This window comes from Physeter macrocephalus, chromosome 8 (genome assembly GCF_002837175.3).
Source record: "Physeter macrocephalus isolate SW-GA chromosome 8, ASM283717v5, whole genome shotgun sequence".
Classification (NCBI taxonomy): domain Eukaryota; kingdom Metazoa; phylum Chordata; class Mammalia; order Artiodactyla; family Physeteridae; genus Physeter; species Physeter macrocephalus.
Window position 1 is genome coordinate 156,077,014 of NC_041221.1, and position 22,701 is coordinate 156,099,714.

The 22,701-nt window shown below is 37.8% G+C and overlaps 1 protein-coding gene across 5 annotated transcripts in view; it reads left to right on the forward strand.

Annotated features, from left to right (window-relative positions):
• Positions 1–22,701, forward strand: part of GABRG2 (gamma-aminobutyric acid type A receptor subunit gamma2) — a 121,656-nt gene that overhangs the window by 90,265 nt on the left and 8,690 nt on the right. For 3 of the 5 annotated variants that reach the window (XM_007118776.2, XM_007118777.2, XM_055086379.1), the window contains exon 7: positions 22,321–22,473. In XM_007118776.2, the coding sequence (XP_007118838.1) occupies positions 22,321–22,473 (153 nt within the window). The remainder of the gene's footprint in view (positions 1–22,320; positions 22,474–22,701) is intronic. The other 2 variants (XM_055086378.1, XM_055086380.1) reach the window with 1 other exon arrangement.

Here is a 22,701-nt window from a genome sequence, read left to right on the forward strand (position 1 = left end):
ATTTGCATTACTCGAATTATTAGTGATGTTGAGCATCCTTTCGTGTGTTTGTTGGAAATCTGTAAATCTTCTTTGGAGGAATGACTATTTAGGGCTTCTGCCCATTTTTGGATTGGGTTGTTTGCTATTTTGATATTGAGCTGCATGAGCTGCTTGTATATTTGGGGGATTAATCCTTTGTCAGTTGCTTCGTTTGCAAATATTTTCTCCCACTCTGAGGGATTTTTTGCATCTTGTTTATGGTTTCCTTTGCTGTGCAAAAGCTTTTAAGTTTCATTGGGTCCCACTTGTTTATTTTTGTTTTTACTTCCATTTCTCTAGGAGATGGGTCAGAAAGGATCTTGCAGTGATTTATGTCACAGAGTGTTCTGCCTACGTTCCCCTCTAAGAGTTTTATAGTGTCCGGTCTTACATTTAGGTCTTTAATCCATTTTGAGTTTATTTTTGTGTATGGTGTTAGGGGGTATTCTAATTTCATTCTTTTACATGTAGCTGTCCAGTTTTTCCCAGCACCACTTACTGAAGAGACTGTCTTTTCTCCATTGTACATCCTTGCCTTGTTTGTCGTAGATTAGTTGATGACAGGTGTGTGGGTTTATCTCTGGGCTTTCTATCCAGTTCCATTGATCTATATTTCTGGTTTTTTTCCAGTACCATACTGTCTTGATTACTTTGGTTTTGTAGTATAGTCTGAAGTCAGGGAGCCTGATTCCTCCAGCTCAGTTTTTCTTTCTCAAGATTGCGTTGGCTATTTGGGGTCTTTTGTGTTTCCATACAAATGGTGCAATTTTTTGTTCTAGTTCTGTGAAAAATGCCATTGGTAGTTTGATAGGGATTGTGCTGAATATGTAGATTGAGTCATTTTCACAGTGTTGATTCTTCCAATCCAAGAACATGGTATATTTCTCCACCTATTTGTATCATCTTTAATTTCTTTCATCAGTGTCTTATAATTTTCTGCATAGAGGTCTTTTGTCTCCTTAGGTAGGTTTATTCCTAGATATTTTATTCTTTTTGTTGCAATGGTAAATGGGAGTGTTTCCTTAATTTCTCTTTCAGATTTTTCATCATCAGTGTGTAGGAATGCAGGAGATTTCTGTGCATTAATTTTGTATCCTGCTACTTTACCAAATTCATTGATTAGCTCTAGTAGTTTTCTGGTAGCATCTTTAGGATTCTCTATGTATAGTATCATGTCATCTGCAAACAGTGACAGTTTTACTTCTTTTCTGATTTGGATTCCTTTTATTCCTTTTTCTTCTCTGATTGCTGTGCCTAAAACTTCCAAAACTATGTTGAATAAGAGTGGTGAGAGTGGGCAACCTTGTCTTGTCCTGATCTTAGGGGAAATGATTTCAGTTTTTCACCATGCAGAACGATGTTGGCTGTGGGTTTGTCATATTTGTCATATATGGCCTTTATTATGTTGAGGTAAGTTCCCTCTATGCCTACTTTCTGGACTGTTTTTATCATAAATGCGTGTTAAATTTTGTCAAAAGCTTTTTCTGAGTCTATTGAGATGATCATATGGTTTTTCTCCTTCAATTTGTTAATATGGCTTATCACACTGATTAATTTGTGTATATTAAAGAATCCCTGCATTCCTGGGATAAACCCCCACTTGAGCATGCTGTATGGTCCTTTTAATGTGCTCTTGGATTCTGTTTGCTAGTATTTTGTTGAGGATTTTTGCATCTATGTTCATCAGTGATATTGGCCTGTAGTTTTCTTTCTTTGTGACATCTTTGTCTGGTTTTGGTATCAGGGTGATGGTGGCCTCATAGAATGAGTTTGGGAGTGTTCCTCCCTCTGCTATCTTTTGGAAGAGTTTGAGAAGGATAGGTGTTAGCTCTTCTCTAAATGTTTGATAGAATTCGCCTGTGAAGCCATCTGGTCCTGGGCTTTTGTTTGTTGGAAGATTTTTAATCACAGTTTCAATTTCAGTGCTTGTGATTGGTCTGTTCATATTTTCTATTTCTTCCTGGTTCAGTCTCGGCAGCTTGTGCATTTCTAAGAATTTGTCCATTTCTGCCAGGATGTCCATTTTATTGGCATACAGCTGCTTGTAGTAATCTCTAATAATCTTTTGTATTTCTGCAGTGTCAGTTGTTACATCTCCTTTTTCATTTCTAATTCTATTGATTTGAGTCTTCTCCCTTTTATTCTTGATGAGTCTGGCTAATGGTTTATCAATTTTATTTATCTTCTCAAAGAACCAGCTTTTAGTTTTATTGATCTTTGCTATCGTTTCCTTCATTTCTTTTTCATTTATTTCTGATCTGATCTTTATGAGCTCTTTCCTTTTGCTAACTTTGGGGCTTTTTGTACTTCTTTGTCTAATTGCTTTAGGCGTAAGGTTAGGTTGTTTATTTGAGATGTTTCTTGTTTCTTGAGGTAGGATTGTATTGCTATAAACTTCCCTCTTAGAACTGCTTTTGCTGCATCCCATAGGTTTTGGGTTGTCTTGTTTTCATTGTCATTTGTTTCTAGGTATTTTTTGATTTCCTCTTTGATTTCTTCAGTGATCTCTTGGTTATTTAGTGGTGTGTTGTTTAGACTCCTTGTGTCTGTATTTTTCACAGATTTTTTTCCTGTAATTGATATCTAGTCTCATAGTGTTGTTGTTGGAAAAGATGCTTGATACGAATTCAGTTTTCTTAAATTTACCAAGGCTTGATTTGTGACCCAAGATTTGATCTATCCTGGAGAATGTTCCATGAGCACTTGAGAAGAAAGTGTAATCTGCTGTTTTTGGATGGAATGTCCTATAAATATCAATTAAGTCTATCGTGTTTAATGTATCATTTAAAGCTTGTGTTTCCTTATTTATTTTCATTTTGGATGATCTGTCCATTGGTGAAAGTGGGGTGTTAAAGTCCCCTACTATGATTGTGTTACTGTCGATTTCCCCTTTTATGGCTGTTAGCATTTGCCTTATGTATTGAGGTGCTCCTATTTTGGGTGCATAAATATTTACAATTATTATATCTTCTTCTTGGATTGACCCCCTTGATCATTATGTATTGTCGTTCTTTGTGTCTTGAAATAGTCTTTATTTTAAAGTCTATTTTGTCTGATATGAGAATTGCTACTCCAGCTTTCTTCTGATTTCCATTTGCATGGAATATCTTTTTCCATCCCCTCACTTTCAGTCTGTATGTGTCCTTAGGTCTGAAGTGAGTCTCTTGTAGACAGCATATATATGGGTGTTGATTTTGTATCCATTCAGCTGGCCTATGTCTTTTGGTTGGAGCATTTAATCCATTTACATTTAAGGTAGTTATCAATATGTATGTTCTTATTACTATTTTCTTAATTGATTTGGGTTTGTTATTGTAGGTCTTTTCCTTCTCTTGTGTTTCCTGCCTAGAGAAGTTTCTTTAGCATTTGTTCTTCATGGATTGATCCCTTGATCATTATGTAGTGTCCTTCTTTGTCTCTTGTAATAGTTTTTATTTTAAAGTCTATTTTGTCTGATATGAGAATTGCTACTCCAGCTTTCTTCTGATTTCCATTTGCATGGAATATCTTTTTCCATCCCCTCACTTTCAGTCTGTATGTGTCCTTAGGTCTGAAGTGAGTCTCTTGTAGACAGCATATATATGGGTGTTGATTTTGTATCCATTCAGCTGGCCTATGTCTTTTGGTTGGAGCATTTAATCCATTTACATTTAAGGTAGTTATCAATATGTATGTTCTTATTACTATTTTCTTAATTGATTTGGGTTTGTTATTGTAGGTCTTTTCCTTCTCTTGTGTTTCCTGCCTAGAGAAGTTTCTTTAGCATTTGTTGTACAGCTGGTTTGGTGGTGCTGAATTCTCGTAGCTTTTGCTTGTCTGTAAAGGTTTTAATTACTCTGTCAAATCTGAATGAGATCCTTGCTGGGTAGAGTAATGTTGGTTGTAGGTTTTTCCCTTTCATCACTTTAAATATGTCCTTCCACTGCCTTCTGGCTTGCAGAGTTTCTGCTGAAAGGTCAGCTGTTAACTTTATGGGGATTCCCTTGTATGTTATTTGTTGCTTTTCCCTTGCTGCTTTTAATATTTTTTCCTTGTATTTAATTTTTGATTGTTTGGTAATATGTGTCTTGGCGTGTTTCTCCTTGGATTTATCCTGTATAGAGCTCTCTGCCCTTCCTGGACTTGATTCACTATTTCCTTTCCTATATTAAGGAAGTGTTCAACTATAATCTCTTCAAATATTTTCTCAGTCCCTTTTTCTCTTCTTCTTCTGGGACCCCTATAATTCGAATGTTGGTGTGTTTAGTGTTGTCCCAGAGGTCTCTGAGACTGTCCTCAATTCTTTTCATTCTTTTTTCTTTATTCTGCTCTGTGGTAGTTATTTCCACTAGTTTATTTTCCAGGTCACTTATCCGTTTTTTTGCCTCAGTTATTCTGCTATTGATTCCTTCTAGAGAATTTTTAATTTCATTTATTGTGTTGTTCATTGTTTGTTTGCTCTTTAGTTCTTCTAGGTCCTTGTTAACCGTTTCTTGTATTTTCTCCATTCTATTTCCAAGAGTTTGCATCATCTTTACTATCATTACTGTGAATTCTTTTTCAGGTAGATTGTCTATTTCCTCTTCATTTGTTTGGTCTGGTGGGTTTTTACCTTGCTCCTTCATCTGCTGTGTATATCTCTGTCTTCTTATTTTGCCTAACTTACTGTGTTTGTGGTCTCCTTTTTGCAGGCTACAGGTTTGTAGTTCCTGTTGTTTTTGGTTTCTCCCCCCAGTGGCTAAGGTTGGTCCCGTGGGTTGTGTAGGCTTCCTGGTGGAGGGGACTGGTGCCTGTGTTCTGGTGGATGAGGCTGGATCTTGTCTTTCTGGTGGGCAGGACCATGTCTGGTGGTGTGTTTTGGGGTGTCTCTGAACTTATTATAATTTTAGGCAGCCTTTCTACTAATAGGTTGGGTTGTGTTCCTGTCTTGCTAGTTGTTTGGCATAGGGTGTCCAGCACTGTAGCTTGCTGGTCGTTGAGTGGAGCTGGGTCTTAGCGTTGAGATGGAGATCTCTGGGAGAGCTTTCGCTGTTTGATATTACGTGCGGTTGGGAGGTCTCTGTTAGAGCAGTGTCCTGAATTCGGCTCTCCCACCTCAGAAGCTCAGGCCTGACACCTGCCTGGAGCACTAAGACCCAAGGTCATAGCACTGTTACTTAGCTACAAAGTTGGGATTCATTCCCGCCTTGTGACCCCAAGTCCAGTGTGCTTTGATTTCCCCCTTGTATTGAAAAGAGGATCCGTATTTTTCTGACTCCCGTTCACAGGACTGTCGGGGAAGCCACCTGGTTTGACAGCAGAACTTTCCCCACACAGGAAGCATCAAGCTCTCACGAGGCTTGTCCTGGGTGGCCATGAGACGAGTAGTTCCATTTCTGCCTGCCAGAATCTTAGAAGTTTCTATAGAAACTTCTCTGTAGAGGTTTTAACTGGGTTCAGTCTAATATACTATCCAGATGGTCTCAACAACACCTACTCTCTCAAGGTTGTGTCCATGAGGCAGCTTCCTGCTCAGGGAAGCTGGGAGTTGCTTATAGCAGGTGATCAATAAACACCGGTTGCTATAAAGCTATTTAACTCCCAGTAGTAACTGATCTTCTTGAACTTTTATTTTCACTATTCCAAAATTCCAGATGTAATTCCCAGACATCATTATCCCTGCAAATCTACCTCATTAGAATTCAACAGTGGCACTCTTAAAGGATAACAGAAAAAATATCTTAAGACACATAAGTAATGGAGATTAAGAGACCAGAATTGCCTGGAGCTCCTGGATTCATGTTAAGGATTGTTTTTAGCAAAGTCATCAAATCACACACTGACAAATCTATGTGTTTTGAATATGAATGTCATTTCTTTTGGCATGAAACTCATCTCTTCACTATTGCTTATACTTTAGATATTTGGGGAAAATGGATTTTTCTCCCAAATTAAAACTATGCTAAAAAAATTGAGATTATTCTAGGTTCGTATTTGGATGTTTCAGTCTATCTTCTTTATCTAAACACTGATATGATTTGCTTTAGAGTTTATGACTAAACTTAAGCTTTTTGTAAGATTATAGAATTGGGAATATTCTTATTCATCATGTAATCCAACCCCTGGAAGCTCAAATCTCCAGACATGAGGAATATTGAGGTTTGGACTTAATGGTGGATTAGACAGTCTTCTCAGTGTGCCTTTGATGGAGCTGGATATGATTCTAGACTCATATGTGCTATGACACCAGAAATCCCAACATTAAAACTCTTGTCCGTTGAGTTAAAGCATTGGGTCTACAGGAATCCCCTGTAAAATGCAATGCTGCTAGGAAAGACAGTCATTAGACAATTAGTCTATCATGTCTTCTTTCGCCTAGATCAACCGGAAGGAAGGGAATGTGACACAGTTAAGTGTAGACATGAAGAAACATGTCCAAAGAGTTAAGTAACTTATCTAAAGTTATCTATCTAGTAAGAACTCGTGTCAGGGTACAGATCCAGATTTGATCTCAAAGCCCACACTATTTTCATTGCATAAACATGATTCAGAAACAGTGTTGTTCAGGGAAAGCAGGTCAGAAAGCCCTGTGTGAAGTTGGGCAGTGGGTGGAAAGGAGATCTTCAGTCACACAGAACAGAGAGCATCAAGAGGAAAAGGCCAGAGAAACGGAAAACGTGAGATATAATTTCAGCCTCTATCATGCTTTTGTTTAGATCCTCAGAATTAAGCAGAAAAATGGAAAACTGTTCTCTTATAACTGCTGGTCTGACTTCCAGAATGCTTTTCCTTTCCCGGGGATTAGCAAATATGGCTACATGACAAGCCAAGTATCTCTGCTGCTTAGCTATGTCGAATTTTCTTCCCTGGCTACGATACAGTGAGGAGGTATATTGATTACAGCTCAGATTTTCATCTGGGTCATTCAACCTACATTCAGCAAGTGGTGTTCTTTTACTCGTGCAGGCAGAGAGACACTGTCAGTGTCTCCCTGGAGGACAGCTGACTAAGTGTGGTGAGACTGTTTGTTAGCATCCCTTCCCTTTTCGGGGTTTGTTTTACATAACAGCACGTCACAGCTCTTCAAGGAACAATGCTAGAAACTGCCCTGGCTTCCCTTCTCATAACATACAGGAAGGAAACATCAGCACTTGCAAAATACTCTTGCTTCAAGCCCAGCTCTCAGCTGGCAGATAATCAATTTCCCCCAAAGCCAACCTCCTCCCACTCCTCTCATCTCCATCTTCTGCAGTATTACGCGTGGTAACCTATGACAGAGGATGAACTGAGAGCTTCCAGTTCTCTAGGAGGAAGGTTGGGGAGTGAGGGGCCTCTGTTACGTTCCTCATTTCTAAGATGAAAGAACTGAACAAGTTGATGTCTAAAATTGCATATTTCTATGGGTTTAGTTATTGTGTTATCATTTCAGTATCATGCACCCCAAAATTGGTGCAATGCTTTTAATGGAAAGTCACCATGAGAAAATTTCAAATTGAGAATCAAGCTACTGAAATTTTGTATTTTAGATCTGATCCTCTGTGTCCCTGGATGTATAATTTTAAGTCTCCAAGTTTCAGTTACAGCTGGACTAGATGATGTTTGAGATTCCTTCTAATTCTAAATAGTCTAAGCTATATGCTATCTCTTTTCCTTTTAATACATTTTTTTACTTAAAGTGATAGTGGTTTAAAGGAATGATTTTACAACTAGGAACAAAGGGGGTCTATTTATATTCTATTCTTTATCAGTGTCTTTTCTTTGTTTTTATAAATTTATTTACTTTATTTATTTATTTTTTGGCTGCGTTGGGTCTTCGTTGCTGGGCGCTGGCTTTCTCTAGTTGTGGCGAGTGGGGGGTACTCTTTGTTGCGGCGCGTGGGCTTCTCATTGCGGTGGCTTCTCTTTGTTTCAGAGCACAGGCTCTAGACGCATGGGCTTCAGCAGTTGTGACACACGGCCTCAGTAGTTGTGGCTCATGGGCTCTAGAGCACAGGCTCAGTAATGGGTGGCACATGGGCTTAGTTGCTCCACGGCATGTGGGATCTTCCTGGACCAGGGCTCGAACCTGTGTCCCCTGCACTGGCAGGTGGATTCATAACCAGTGCACCACCAGGGAAGCCCAGTGTCTTTTCTTAATAAGAACAATGGCTAGACAATACAAGAGAACTATGAGGAAATATGGGGAATGTTTATGTAACCACAATTTTTTTGGTATCTACAAAAGATGAACTACACATAAGCTTGGCGACTTTGACATTCGCGTAGATTATGAATTGTCCATTAAAGCTGACACATGTATAAACCTCTTAGAGGAAAACAAAGGCAGAACATTCTATGACACAAATCACAGCAAGATCCTTTTTGACCCACCTCCTAGAGAAATGGAAATAAAAACAAAAATAAACAAATGGGACCTAATGAAACTTAAATGCTTTTTGCATAGCAAAGGAAACCATAAACAAGATGCAAAGAAAACCCTCAGAATGGGAGAAAATATTTGCAAATGAAGCAACTGACAAAGGATTAATCTCCAAAATACACAAGCAGGTCATGCAGCAGCTCAATATCAAAAAAACAACCCAATCCAAAAATGGGCAGAAGACCTAAAACGGAGGTTCCTTAAAAACTAAAAATAGAACTCCCATATGACCCAGCAATCCCACTACTGGATATATACCCTGAGAAAACCATAATTCAAAAAGAGTCATGTACCATAATGTTCACTGCAGCTCTATTTACAATAGCCAGGACATGGAAGCAACTTAAGTGTCCATCGACAGATGAATGGATAAAGAAGATGTGGCGCATATATAAAATGGAATAATAGCCATAAAAAGAAACGAAAGTGAGTTATTTGTAGTGAGGTGGATGGACCTAGAGACTGTCATACAGAGTGAAGTAAGTCAGAAAGGGAAAAACAATTACCGTAGGCTAACACATATATAGAATCTAAAAAAAAAGGTTCTGATGAACCTAGGGCCAGGACAGGAATAAAGACACAGATGTAGAGAATGGACTTGAGGACACAGGGAGGGGGAAGGGTAAGCTGGGATGAAGTGAGAGGGTAGCATTGACATATATACACTGCCAAATGTAAAACAGATAGCTAGTGAGAAGCAGCTGCATAGCACAGGGAGATCAGCTCAGTGCTCTGTGACCACCTAGAGGGGCGCGATAGGGAGGGTGGGAGGGAGCCGCAAGAGGGAGGGGTTGTGGGGATATACGTATGCATATAGCTGATTCACTTTGTTATACAGCAGAAACTAACACAACATTGTAAAGCAATTATACTCCAATAAAAATCTTAAAAAAAAAAAAAAGCTGACACAGGGCAAAGAAGAAAAGAGAGAGACCTTCTCTTTTTAATGTTTGGTCTTAAAACATCACCAAAAGTATCTTCCCTACCTTTGCAAAGTTTAAAGATACTAACGTTTAACTTAAAGCAGCTATTTTCAATTCTGTAACGTCCTATACTTGCAAACCAGTTTACAAATGTTTCCCATTACTACTTCCATGCCACAAAAATCAATATGTTGTTACAGAATTTTGGGGGGGTGAAGGAGCTATACATTAATAAATTCTACAAAGTGCACATCCTATAGAAACTGCTTGAAAAGAGTCAGTGAGATTTTTCCTCCCTACAGGGAAGGCTGTAGAGGGGAAGAAAGGGACTTCCATTTTCTCACTATTTAAACACCAGACTCCAGGTGGGCTACAATTTCATTAATGCCAACACCAAATCCTCCTTGGGAAATCTCTCCTGATCAGCTGCTTGAAAAGTTGTTTCCTTAATGCTGAGAGAACAATAGTGCTTAGCAAATAACATAACTGTCTAAAATTAAGGATTATTATTTTTTATTCTGTTTCTTTGCAAATCATAAAAGCAGTTACTCCACAGTAAGCATTGGTTAACTCTGAAGTTTATTCAGAAACTCAAGCATGGGAAAGAAGAGAGAAAATCTAATTAAATCTTTAATGCATAAAACTATAGTTCAGTTTTACAACTCACAGTGTAGTTATTTAAATGACAGTATTAATGAAAACGAAAAGGTTCTCAGGGTAAATTGAGGGACGTGGCTCCCGGTGCAAGTTCCATAGTGAGAACCCTGACCTCTGGGAAGCCCCTGTACTCCCTGGAGCCCCACTTTCTCTTTTGGAAAATGAAGAAACTGGCCTGGTCTCTAAACTCTCTTTTAGCTCTGACACTGTAGGATCAAATCCAAATTCTAATTCAGCAATGAAAGCACTGAAAACTCCCTATGTAATGAGGCCAAAGACACTTTCAGTTTTGGTGAGCAGAGCATTACACCATTGTTCTTGATGCTGATTAGACACAGAATACCATCTGCGAAAATAAAGCAAGTGCCAACTCAAAAAAAAACCACAACAACACATGGATTTGGAAGGCTTTTGATCATCTCCTACATCACTCCTGCCATAGCAGAAGTCAGATAGAAAGCAAATGCCGCATACTACAACTCAGATTGTCCTCCTCTCAGAAGAGCTGCTCACAGAGGCCCATTTTGCTCAAAAACAAAATCCTCATCTTCCCTGTGGACAGAGAATGCTGGGCATCAACCCCCTGGTCTAGACTGTCCTGTACAAAATGAAAGAGACACAACACTCTATGTGCCAAACACATTGATGCTAGAATTCATTCTTGGACATATAAATTGAAAACCAAGACAGCCCTGAGGTCTGAATCCCAAATATAATCTGAAAGTGGATGTGGTTGCCTACTTTTTTCAAGTTTTCATATTATTTTCCTTTATTACACAAGCAAGTCCACTACAAGGGTGTTTTGGTGGATAGAAGGAAGTGATTGTGCTACCAGTGAAGTAGAGGCAGGACAGATGTCGTCTCACCAGCTCTGAGGTGGACTCTTGAGTCTGCAAAGACTCACACCTCAAGCACAAGGCCTGCTGCCCACAAATAGGGAGGCTTCTGGTGTCACGGCTGCACTGTGGCCTTCTCATGCTTTTGTCTGCAATGGAGTCTTCTCAGGGGAAGGAAGAGAATGGATTATTCTGCTCTCTTTTCTTTTACCCCAAGTGGCCGTTACAGTGCAAAAGGCGAGGTCCTGTCAGGTGTAGAGCTATAGAATCTTTAGGTTTAAAACCAGAGGAGGAAAGAATGAGATTAAGCTTTTGATTTTCTGACAGGCGGAGAAAAATAGAAATATTTATTGTAAATATAAATCAATATGAAAAGCTCTATATACAACTAAATTCTCAAGGTCATGAGACCCTCTGACTTATGTAAAGACATTTAAAAAAGGAAAAAAATGGTCGTAACATTCAGGAACACATATTAAGCACCTACTATGTCTCAGTGTATGTTATAAACACTGTACAGGAATCATTCTACTTAATCCTCATCACAACTCTGTGATGTAAGGGTGACTATCACCTGCATTTTTCCATGTGGGAAAACCGAGACAACAGACATTAAATAATCTGCTCAAGGTTATGGAGCAAATGAATGTCCAACTAAGAAATAGCTAGTGTTTTTTCTTTTTTCTTTTTTTGGTTAAATGTCTCATTCCTCCATTTTTTTTAAAATAAATTTTAAAACTCCCATTGGTGAAATCTGGACATATATTTCAAATATGCAGATTTAAATAACATCACTAATAATTTTTCAATCTTAAAATAATATTTAACATTTGGTATAGGATTTCCACAAGGTCTGTTATCTAATTAAAGTAATCATATTTTGTAAAGAAGACAAAAGAGGAGAAAGAGATTTAACCAAGATCACACAACAAGATCATAGCCAGACAGGAATTAGAACCCACGTGCTGACTTTGAGTAGCAGTGCTTTTCCACCCAAAAGATGAAGTTTCATGATTCAGAGATACTGAGCTTTTTTAGAACCAACTCTATGTAGTAGATATAATTTATGATGTAGTTGATATTTTTTACGGTAGTAATGACTTTTGACAGACATCTTAAAAACTACCTTGAATATCACAAAATGCAAAACTTCCTGGGTGAAAGAATTCCAGCAGGAAGGAAAACAAAATAAAGCAAGACAAACAAACAAAAAAACAAACCTTTAAAATGGAGTGCTTGGGCATAGAGCAAAGAGCAAATGAGATCAAGTTTTTAAGCCTACAATTGTGCAGAGTATCCCTAGGAGTGATTTGACATCTTTGGGAACATTTTGTGATCTGACCTTTTGCAATCATTGCCTGCAGTTGCCTGAATTCGGATGTTCTTTTTCCAGCTGCTTTCAAAGTCATTTTAGAAAGCTTGGTATTCTGGTAACATTAGGTTTCTCAACCTCTGTGGAGTCTTTTCTTTAAGCAAATGTCAGTGCCTGGGTTAGACTAAGCACATCTGCCTTCAAAGGCAAAGTTATGCCAGGCCCATTGAAAGAGTGGAAAAAAAAAATGAGAAAATAAAGTATTTTTGCTAATATGCTTATTTCTCCAGAAGAGTTTTCTGGGTTTTGAGGTACAATTACTAATAATATTTCTCTTTGTCTCCTGACTGTGAAACCATTTGTGAGATGCATTCATAAATTCAACAGAGTTCAAATATCATCTTCATTGCTGGCAGCATTGGTTTAGAGGATAAATTTGTAGTCAGTTGGGATTCTTACTGTATCTCATCCAAATCTAATCTTTGGTATTAACCAACTCAAAGGAGATTTGGGTGTGCAAGACCAACATACTTGCTTAACTGGCTGGCTCCAGCTGAGTCCCTGTAGTAGGGACTAAGTGAGATAAAGCTCTAGATTAACCTCTAAAAATTAGTCCATGGTTTGCCTCAGGAGAGCTAACCAAATGGAGAACAGACACAAGGGACTGTCAGATCCATCTAATAAGGAAACACAAGTAAGGAAATTGGCTAACTGTGCCAATTTCATCAATCAGATAACATAGAATGAATAAATTGGGAAGAAGTCAGCGGGGAATGTTTTCTTTCCAGTACTTCTGAAAGGTTGGAAATCCCTATTTAATAGGTCAGGAAAAAATGAGAGATAATGAAAACTGTGGCTGCTTATGCCTAAAGACTTCATTTTCCAGGGGCTGAACTATGAACCATGCCTTTTCCTACTGGGAAGTCTTGCTTCTTTCCAAAGATGATGTCTGGGATTTCTATTCGTTTCCTGAGGAGTACAGTCTCATCATTTCTATGCCGGAATGGCAAAATATAACATATTGGTCACTTTTCTGTAGCCCTGGGATTATAACTGTGACAGATCAATTGAAATTTCTGATTACAAGGAGCATAAAGTCCTTCCTCCGCTAGCATGTACCTCAGGTTGACTGGAAGTAAATGACTGCTGTCTTTCTCAGGATTCCTCAGATTTTCACTGATACCTCCATTAAGCCAGTCTAATTTTCTTATCAAAGTTGACAGACAGATATTACTCTAGTATGGTGTGTGTTCCTTATTGGTATCTCTTTTCTGAGCTATTAAAAATATTTCCAGTCAGCAACCTGAAGCCAGGAGAACCAAGTGGAATATGAATTCACATGTTAAAATTTTACCTGAAATGAGACTTCTCAAAGAGAAACATTGTGAGATCTGGTGGTATCACTGTAATATGCTACATAAGGAGTAACCACACATAAAAGGACATTTTGTTACCTTTCAATACCAAGCTATGTTGCTATGTACTTAGTCTGTACTTCAGAGTCCAAGCTGAACAGAAAAGAATATGTAATTTTTGTGACATAAATTTGTGAACTATATCAAAATGATATGTTCATATAAACAAGAACAAGGCTGACTTCTTAACTATTGTTCCTGACAGTTGCAGGTAGCCTTTTAACAGAGGCTAAAAAAAAAAAAAAAAAAAAAAAAAAATCACTGAACAGGAAGCTGCATGTACTACTCATCTATACACTGTCTCTGAAAGGTTACAAAACACTTTCCCTACCATTAGAAAATATGGTTTTTCACCACAGCCTTAGTGATAGGTGTGATTATCCCTATTTTACTGGGAGAATTTGAACAATTTACCCAAATCCCTGCACCTTGTTAATGACATCACTAGTACTTGAATTCTGGGACTGGATCCTGTATATTTTCCACTACAGTGAACTACTCTGCCCTTATGTAAAACATGTTTTAGTATCTAGTCAGGTGTTTGTAAGAGTTAAGTTTAAATACACTGGGACATTGCGTTTCTTTTGAATGGATCAAAGTAGCAAATGCATTCATTTGTATCTTCAGCTTTAGATTTCTGAGCCAGAGTTGTTTTATTTATATAAATCCCAAGGTGGATTCATTTGCTACAGTGTCGGAATTTGATGATGGGCTCAAAATTACAAAAGCCGCGTTGAGCTAATAATCAGTGGTGGCTCTTTCAGAGGGTAAGGAAGAGAAGCTATTACACTAATACAAAGAGTGTTCCAGAAAGGAGTGCAGAGAACTGAGATCTTAGCAAATACCTAGGTCCTGTCTGAACATAGAGAAAACCACTATCTGGAGGCTTTGCCAATATTGAATTTCCTTTCATCTAGAGCTGTTCTCCAAGAGGAAAATTCTAGAATGGTTGTTAAGTTAGGCTGGCATTCTAGACAAATGAATTTCAATCCTTCTACAAGTAACAGGTCTACTATATAAGGTTTAAGAGCAAATGAAAGGAATTTTTCTTGTTATGATTGGGACCCCCAATCATCCATACCAGCTTTCTATATTAACCCCATTCAGTAATTGCTCAACTTTCTGCTTTTTTGCTTTATCTCCATGATCCTTACCACTGGCTCAAAATGGGCAGGCTGTTTACTACGAAAAGAGTACTGGTTTGGGAGGCGGGAGTCTTGGGTCTGCCACTCTGTGTCCTTGGATAAAACACCAGTCTTTTTCAATGGGTCTCAATTGTTTAACCTTGAAGAGGATAGACTTGATTGATATAAACGCTAGGACCCTTTCTAACTTTAATTCTCTTTTGAATGTTTAGTAGCACTTCTATGCTTGTATGTGCCAGAATGGTGTTAATTATATTCCACAGATTACACTACTTTGTAATCATAACTGACATTAATAGGCCTTTTACTGTGTGCCAGGAATTTACCAGGAAGGTTATATATCTTAACTCTTTTTATGTTCATGATAACCCTATGAGGTATATTCTCATCATCCCTACTTTACAGATAAGGAAGTCAAGACTCAGAGTTAAGGCACTTGCCTAAAATCATACAACCAGTGAGTGACAGGACTAGAACTTTTGAAGCGAGCCTGACACCACAGTCCTTGCAGTGGACACTTTTGATGTCCCCTCCTTCCCATTACCTTTTCTGAGCTGGTGCACCTACTGCTCAGGTGCTGCAAGGGTTGGCTGCTAGCAGCCCATCACTGTCCGCCTCTCTGGAGGACTGCCTTTGACCAGCATAGAGCCATATGAACTAGGAGATTAAGACCACCCCACCTTAGCCTGTGGAGTACAAATGACTGCTGCTCTGGCCTCAAGGTGGGACTAACTCTGTGGCGCAGTTTGTTCCAGAACCTCCTGGAAGCTCTCCTCCTCAGGCTGAAGGAAATCCATGCTTAGCTTTTTTTCTGCTGCCCTTGCCTGCTTCCCTCACTCCCCATTTTCTAACAGCTAAACCGCAACACGTCACCCTTGCAGGAATTCTGGACTCCACCTTGGCTTCTAACTTGAAGCAGCTCCTGTTTTTCAAGACAGATCTGTGCTCCCTTTCCTCAGTGCAGACAATCAGAGCGAGTCCTGAAAAGATGGATTTAGCCTGGAAAATAATTATAAATTACACCTTTTATTTTTCATTGTATTCTCCCCAATTGCTATTTTGTTCTTTTTTCATTACCATATGAGCTTGAACAAACAACAGATGAAATAATAATGAAGTTTTGAAATGAAAACACGTATTAGACTTAACGTGGAAAACTGTGATGGCTTTTTCAGCCCTTTGTCCTCTTCCTTCCCTAATTGCATCTAGCTGAGACGCTCAGATCACCAATCGATGCTTTAATAAGCATTATGCAGCCACTCTGATGCAGCTGATTTTTCTTCTTTTTCTTCTTCTTGGCAAGCAGCTAAGACTACTAACAGCTCACTGTGACCTTATATCCACATCTTTGGGGATTAAGTTCAGCAAGGTATCCAGTAAAAAATATTTCCAGAAGCAACTTCTAAAGTAACGTGTAATATTTTAAAAGCCCATGTTGATCTCTGCCTTGGTCTTAAATGCTTTGGGTGTATAGTTCATCCGGAATTTTTTTTCATGGCCATCTGAGCTACAGCATTTATTCATTTAACAAATAACTGTTGAATTCCTTCTGTGTACCAGGCACTGTACTAGATGCTGAGAATGAAATAGTGAGCTAAATAGCTATAGCTACTTCTGTCATGGAGCTCATGGGTTAATTATAGTCCAAAATGTAATTCAATATTCACACCAATCATATACTTCCAATTAAGATCAGCTCTATGAGAGTCATGTGGTGCTATGAGATTTTACTGAGAACATCTGATCGAATAATGGCTTCTCTGATGATGGGATACATTAATTGACATCTGAAGAAAGAATGGAGTTAAGTAGAGATGGGGATATTAGACTTTGAGCTGTGAGCGAATCAGCATGTGAAAAGACCCTAACGTGAGAGGCAGCAGGGAGCATTTAAGGAACTGCAAGAACCCCAGCTGGAGCGTAAAGAAATACTATTTAAGATGAAGCTGGAGAATAGTCAGGGAAAAGACGACACGATGTCTTACAGGACAAGTTAAAGACTTGGTAGTGTATATATGTCCATGCCACTCTCTCACTTGTCACAGCTTACCCTTCCCCCTCCCCATATCCTGAAGTCCATGCTCTAGTAGGTCTGTGTTTTATTCCCGTCCTACCCCTAGGCTCTTCATGACATTTTCCTTTTTTAATGTGTCCTGATATCAATGGACAACAGTGGAAGGGTTTGGAGGTATATGTATATGACATGATTGGAGGTGTGGAAAGTATTTCAGAAATTGGAGGCAACATAGGCAAATGAGGACAAAAGAATGAACAGTACCCCTCGGGAGAGCAGAAGGTAAGTCAGGTTGGGTGGGCATAAAATGGAGAGATTATAAATGGTGTGAGACACAGCTGGGATGGTTCATTGTGGACCAGGGCAAAATGGACTAGAATCATGTGTTGAGTAGAATGGATTTTATTCTGAAAAGCTTGAAGGGAATGGCATGAGCATAAATGCATTCTAGAAGGATTAGCTTAGACCAGCATTGTCCAATTGAGCTTTCTATAATTATAATATTATAATTTTATATATAAATATATAAATAGCTGTTAAGCACTTGAAGTGTGGCTTGATCAACTGAGGAAATAGAATTAAAAATGTTTTTTAGTTTTCAATTTTACTTAAGATGGCTACCACTTAGCACAGGTCTAGCCACAGTACGGGGTATATGTGTGTAGTGTGTGCTGGTGTTGGGGGCGGCTGGAAGGTTGGAATGAGGAAGAGGATTGAAGAGGTAAGCTGGGAATCTGGGAGAGATATGATGCCAGGAAGAATAAAGACAGGAAAATCATAGAAGCATGAAATGAAAATATTTAATTTACTTTGTCTAGGGCTTAGAGAACATGAAGGGAATAATGAGAGGGAGAGAAACCTAGATTATACTCAAATTACAGATGGCCTTGCATGCCACACTAAGGAGTTTGGACTTTCTGTGAAGAGGAGCATGGATCTCTAAAGGTTTGGGAAGATTGACATTTAAGCAGAACTTTCAAAAATGTGCTTGCCAGAAACTTCATCTAATCAGGGTATGTAAGATAAATTAGCATCTGTGTGTTTTATTAGAGTCCTTGTGCCTTGGAGTAGTGACACTATATTCATATGTCTTTCTTAGCCTGAGGACTCCCTCATGGCAAGGATTACAGTTTAGCTATTTTGCCCTCTCTTGACCTCCAAGGACCTAGTTGCCGGAAAAATGTTAAATGTAATTCCAGAAGAGCTGAGAGCCTAAGCCATGACTGGGAATGGTTGGCGAGTGACAGATGCAGAAACACTTGGGAGTGACATGCATAGAAGTTAGCAGCTGATTGAATGTGAAAGCCTTTTCTCTCCCACGGTGCCCTAGGTGCATAAGGTCAGGGATTGGGATTCTGCCCAAGGACTGGGTATTCTACTCATACTTTTGGGCACGGAGCAAATCTTGAAAAAAACTTGGTGCCAATTGAAAGGCAATATTTAATAAACATTTTTTTTGCAGTGTTTATTCCAAACATCTAGAAGTAAAATATATTGTTATGTGCTTCCAGATTACCTTCCAGCTTACGTCAGTGTACACCCCTACCAAGAGTGTGTAGGTCTGTTCTCTGTCCATGTTTTGTCAGTACTAGAAATTATCAGTTTATTTCTTTCCCTGATACAATAGGCTAAAAATGAAATACTATGATTTTACTTTGCATTTCACTGATCACTACTGAAGTTGAGAATCTTTTCTTGTATTTAGTATCTATGAATTGTCCATTTTTTTCAGCCTAGTTAAAAATGTGGGTCTCTTTCTCAATAATTAAGAGCATTACTTATGTATCAGTGATATTAGCCTTTGATTTCTTATTTATTTGGGAAGTATTTTATTCAAATGTGGTATTTTGCCTTCTAAAACAATTTAAAGGAAAAATACCTATAATACAGAAGTTCTAAGTTTTACATGGTAAACCTGTAATTTTTTTCTCCTTTATGTTTGTTTTATGGTGTACTGGACAAAGCCTTTTCCACACTAAGCTTATGAAGATGTTTAATTATATTTTTTCCTTATGTAGTATTTATATTCATGCTTAAATTTGAATCTTCAGTAGATCTTAAATTTATTGTTGTGTGTTAGGTGAGGTACAGATCTAATTTCAGAAAACCCTTTTCCTAAATGAAGTTGTAGCCAACAAACTTCCCTGCCTGCCTGTGGTCAAAACCAGCCCTGTGGAATTATGCCTCAGATTCAATGAGGAGTAATAAAGGAAGATCTACTGCATTGTCTCAACACATCTCTCTCTGTCTCTCCGAGTTGTAGTAAGAGACAAAATAATCTTGTTCTCATTTAATCCATTTAATTTAGAATCAGTCTGTGAGATTCCATCAGTCTGTATCTCCACATTACCTTATATAGTGCTCTTTGCATAAAAATGATTAAAAATATTTGTTGACAAATAAAAAAGAGACTAGAGAAAGGAATGTAAGGAAGAGAATATTAACACTAATTATGCCTTCAACTTAACCTGGTAGGGAATATATACTCTATTCAACTATATTTAAGTGGAGTAAGAAGCTTGGAAGAGGAACAAAAAGTGGTTTTAGTTTTTTCAGCATCCTGACAAAACGTTTAGGTTTAAAGATAATATTTGCAAACCATACAGCCCAGTGTCTGCACATAGTAGGTCCTCATTCCTGGTAACTAGAAAATAGTTATTATTTCAGGCGTTCACTGGAGGGGAAGATGTCTCTATCATGGACTCTTTAAGTTTTTAAGAGGAGATAGCTTCATGTATGAAATAAGAGCCTAAACACTCCAATAAATCTGAGTTTTAAAGCTTTCAAATGGTTAACATCACAACTAAAAAAATAATAACTGAAGTTCATTATTCACTAATGTTGCTGTTTTCCTAAAACTAGACATAAGATTCTTACAAAAAATAAAAACTGAACATTAATGGGTGTTATTCAACTTATATGTCTTCTCTACTCAGTCATAGCCTGTGTGTGTTACATTCTAAATTAGGAACCAAACTAATTTATAAAATGCTATGACTTTAAATATCATATGTTAGAATAAATCAATAGAGAGAATAAATTTGAAGTGGCTGAAATAACCACCTTTGACTTTAATCCTTTGGGGCTTGGGGAAATCACTGATGTGGCACTTTCAGGAGGTTTGATTTTATAGGGTCCTCAGACGGAGAGTTTTTAAAAATACAAAAAGTGATAGAGCCTTAGATATAAGACAGGCATCAGGCTGTCACTGTGAAGCTGCTTTGCTTTTAAATGGCCCGTTCCCAAGTTTGAATCCATAATCTAGTGACAGAAAAGCTTTGGATTTGCTGGCAAAGATGAAAGATGCTCAGAAGCTATTACCTTAAAATAGAAATTGATAGATAAATAGGCTGTAGAAGTTTAGATTCTGACCTAAAGGGAAGTGGAGAATTAAATTGAGATAATTATCTGTTCACTTGAGGCAAAATTAAAGTTCACCTTTAAAAAGAGTCAGATCATTAATGCCAAAGTATAGATTCTCATTCACTTACATGATAAGGAGTAAAAAAGGAGTTACTAAAATTGTCTAGATTTATCTAAAATATTATAATTCATAAAGTTTCATTTAAACACGTTTAAAATATGCAAAGTATTCTCAAGGACTTGGAAAATAGGGAGAAAAAGTGCCCCCTGAATATTATTATTTAAAAAGGAAACGTCTCTTTCTTTGTGTTTCCTATGTAGAATAAGAAACTTGAATTCGCCTCTAGTATTGTGATCAAAGAAACAGGAAAGAAAAAGATATTAATAGGGATCATCTCAAGTTAAATGTCTTTATTCCTCAATCATCGCCTGCGTCTGTTATATTCTAAATCAGAACAAAAGCAAAGACCAAACAAATTTATGAAATGCTATGACTTTAAATAGCTTAAGTCCAAATAAATCAACACAGAGAAGCATCATCTCAGGGAACTAACCAAAATCTAGTTATGATCAATAAGAAAATTCCTACCTTTAACTTTTCAGGGATAATTGCTAAATAATGGCTGATTACTGCTCTTGGACAGGGAACCAATGTTCCCATGGGAGTCTAATTCCCTAATTAGTGTCTGGGTCACTAATGTTGCCTTAACCAGGATACTAAATTAGACAAGTGACAGTCCATCAATCCACCGAAGGGCAGTATTAGGATGTATTCATAACCCCACTTAGGAAACACTGCCAGGTTAGAGGAGTCTTTACTCCCTTGAAGAGTACCCAGTGAAGGGTTTTCTATCTCAGCAGCTTAGAAGGGTGTGGAGTGAAGCTTGAGAGGGGGAAGGAAGAAGTGGACTAGGTAGTAAAAATTCACCCAGCTAAGTCAGTCTTCTCCCCATGAAGCTTCTAAAGTGCCTTATTTTCGAATCAGATCTAAATCATCTAAGTAAGTAGAGAAACACAGACATGAAGCCAAGTAATTCAACTAAAACACATGATTTGGATTTCACTGTCCATGCATTTTAGGGCAAATCACAATTTAGTAAAGAAAAAAGAAGCAACATTTGAGAAGTGGTCTCGTGTTTTGCCTCACATTAGGAGAGCAGATATAGTCTTTGAAACTGATGTTCTCTAACGGTACTATAAAGAAACATAAATATATAGTAACTGGGATATGTCTGTCTCTATATATTTTCTAACTACAAAAATTAAAATTTTGTAAAATTTCACGTGGAATCACACAAAATGAAAGACATGGAATTTTAAAAACAATGCATGCATCATGATTTTAACGAAACATAGACTTGGGATTATGTCACATTACATTGTTCTCATGCATAGCTATATGGTCGTTCTTGGATTCCTTGATTACTCTCTGTATTATTTACATAAACTCCTTTGTAACCCAAATGTTCCAGAATGCAACTTCTTGATTTTTATTTCTTTCTCTATATTTAAATATATAAATATATTCATTCATTTAATCATTTACTCAACAAATGTTACTGAATGCCTATTTGGAATCAAGCAGGATGCTAAGTACTACTGATAGGGCAACGATGGGCTAGAGTAGGGCACAGTCTGTGGACTCATGCAGATAAAGTCTAATAGGTGGGACAGATATTACAAAAATAACCACACGAATGAATAAGAAATTACAAACTGAAGTTAACTGCTATGAAGGAAAATCGCAGGATTCAACAGAAATATGAGAAAATGTCTCAGCATAGAAATGTGGTTATAAACTGAGTAAAACAGTCATTTATTAGTACCAAGCACCAGGATATTTCTCTCTGGTTTGTATGGAGAAAGGTCCTGAGAACAAGAGGAAATTGTTCCAAATCTTAGGATTCATTGCAGGCAAGAAAGGCACAGAGCAGAAAAACACTGTTTCTTTCCCTCTCCACCAAACAAAAAATTTCACATTGTGTGTATTAAGTAGGCAGAGAAGGCAATGTCAAAAATCACATGAAAGAAGAAAATACGAGCAATGTGCTCAAAAACGTTTCCTTCCATCAGTAATCACATTGCTTCTAAAAGGATCAGAATTCAGTACAGGTTGGGTTTTGCTTTTTGTTGTTTTTGTTCTTAACACAGGTGGGTTAAAACTTTCAAGTGCACATAAGAGTTATATACATGCTTATTTTCAACCACTTTGCAATTCTGTTAAGGGTTTTCATGGTCTGTCTTTGTTCTGTTCCAGGAGATTACGTGGTCATGACGGTCTATTTTGACCTGAGCAGAAGAATGGGATACTTCACCATCCAGACCTACATCCCCTGCACACTCATTGTTGTCCTGTCCTGGGTGTCTTTCTGGATCAATAAGGATGCTGTTCCAGCCAGAACTTCTTTAGGTGAGACACAATTCTTTGTGTTGTACTGTCCCAAGGTCAGTACCAAATACGACTAATCTTTATTCCCCTTTAAAAATTGACTTGCTTTTAATTCAGTCATCAATTACATAGAAATGCCATTTGTTTCATTTTAAAGAAAACTAGCATATTAAAAGAAAAGAAGCAGTGTATAAGGTTTCCTAGTTTTGTTTTGCTAAATTACCTCCATAGCCTTGCTTCAGTAAGTTT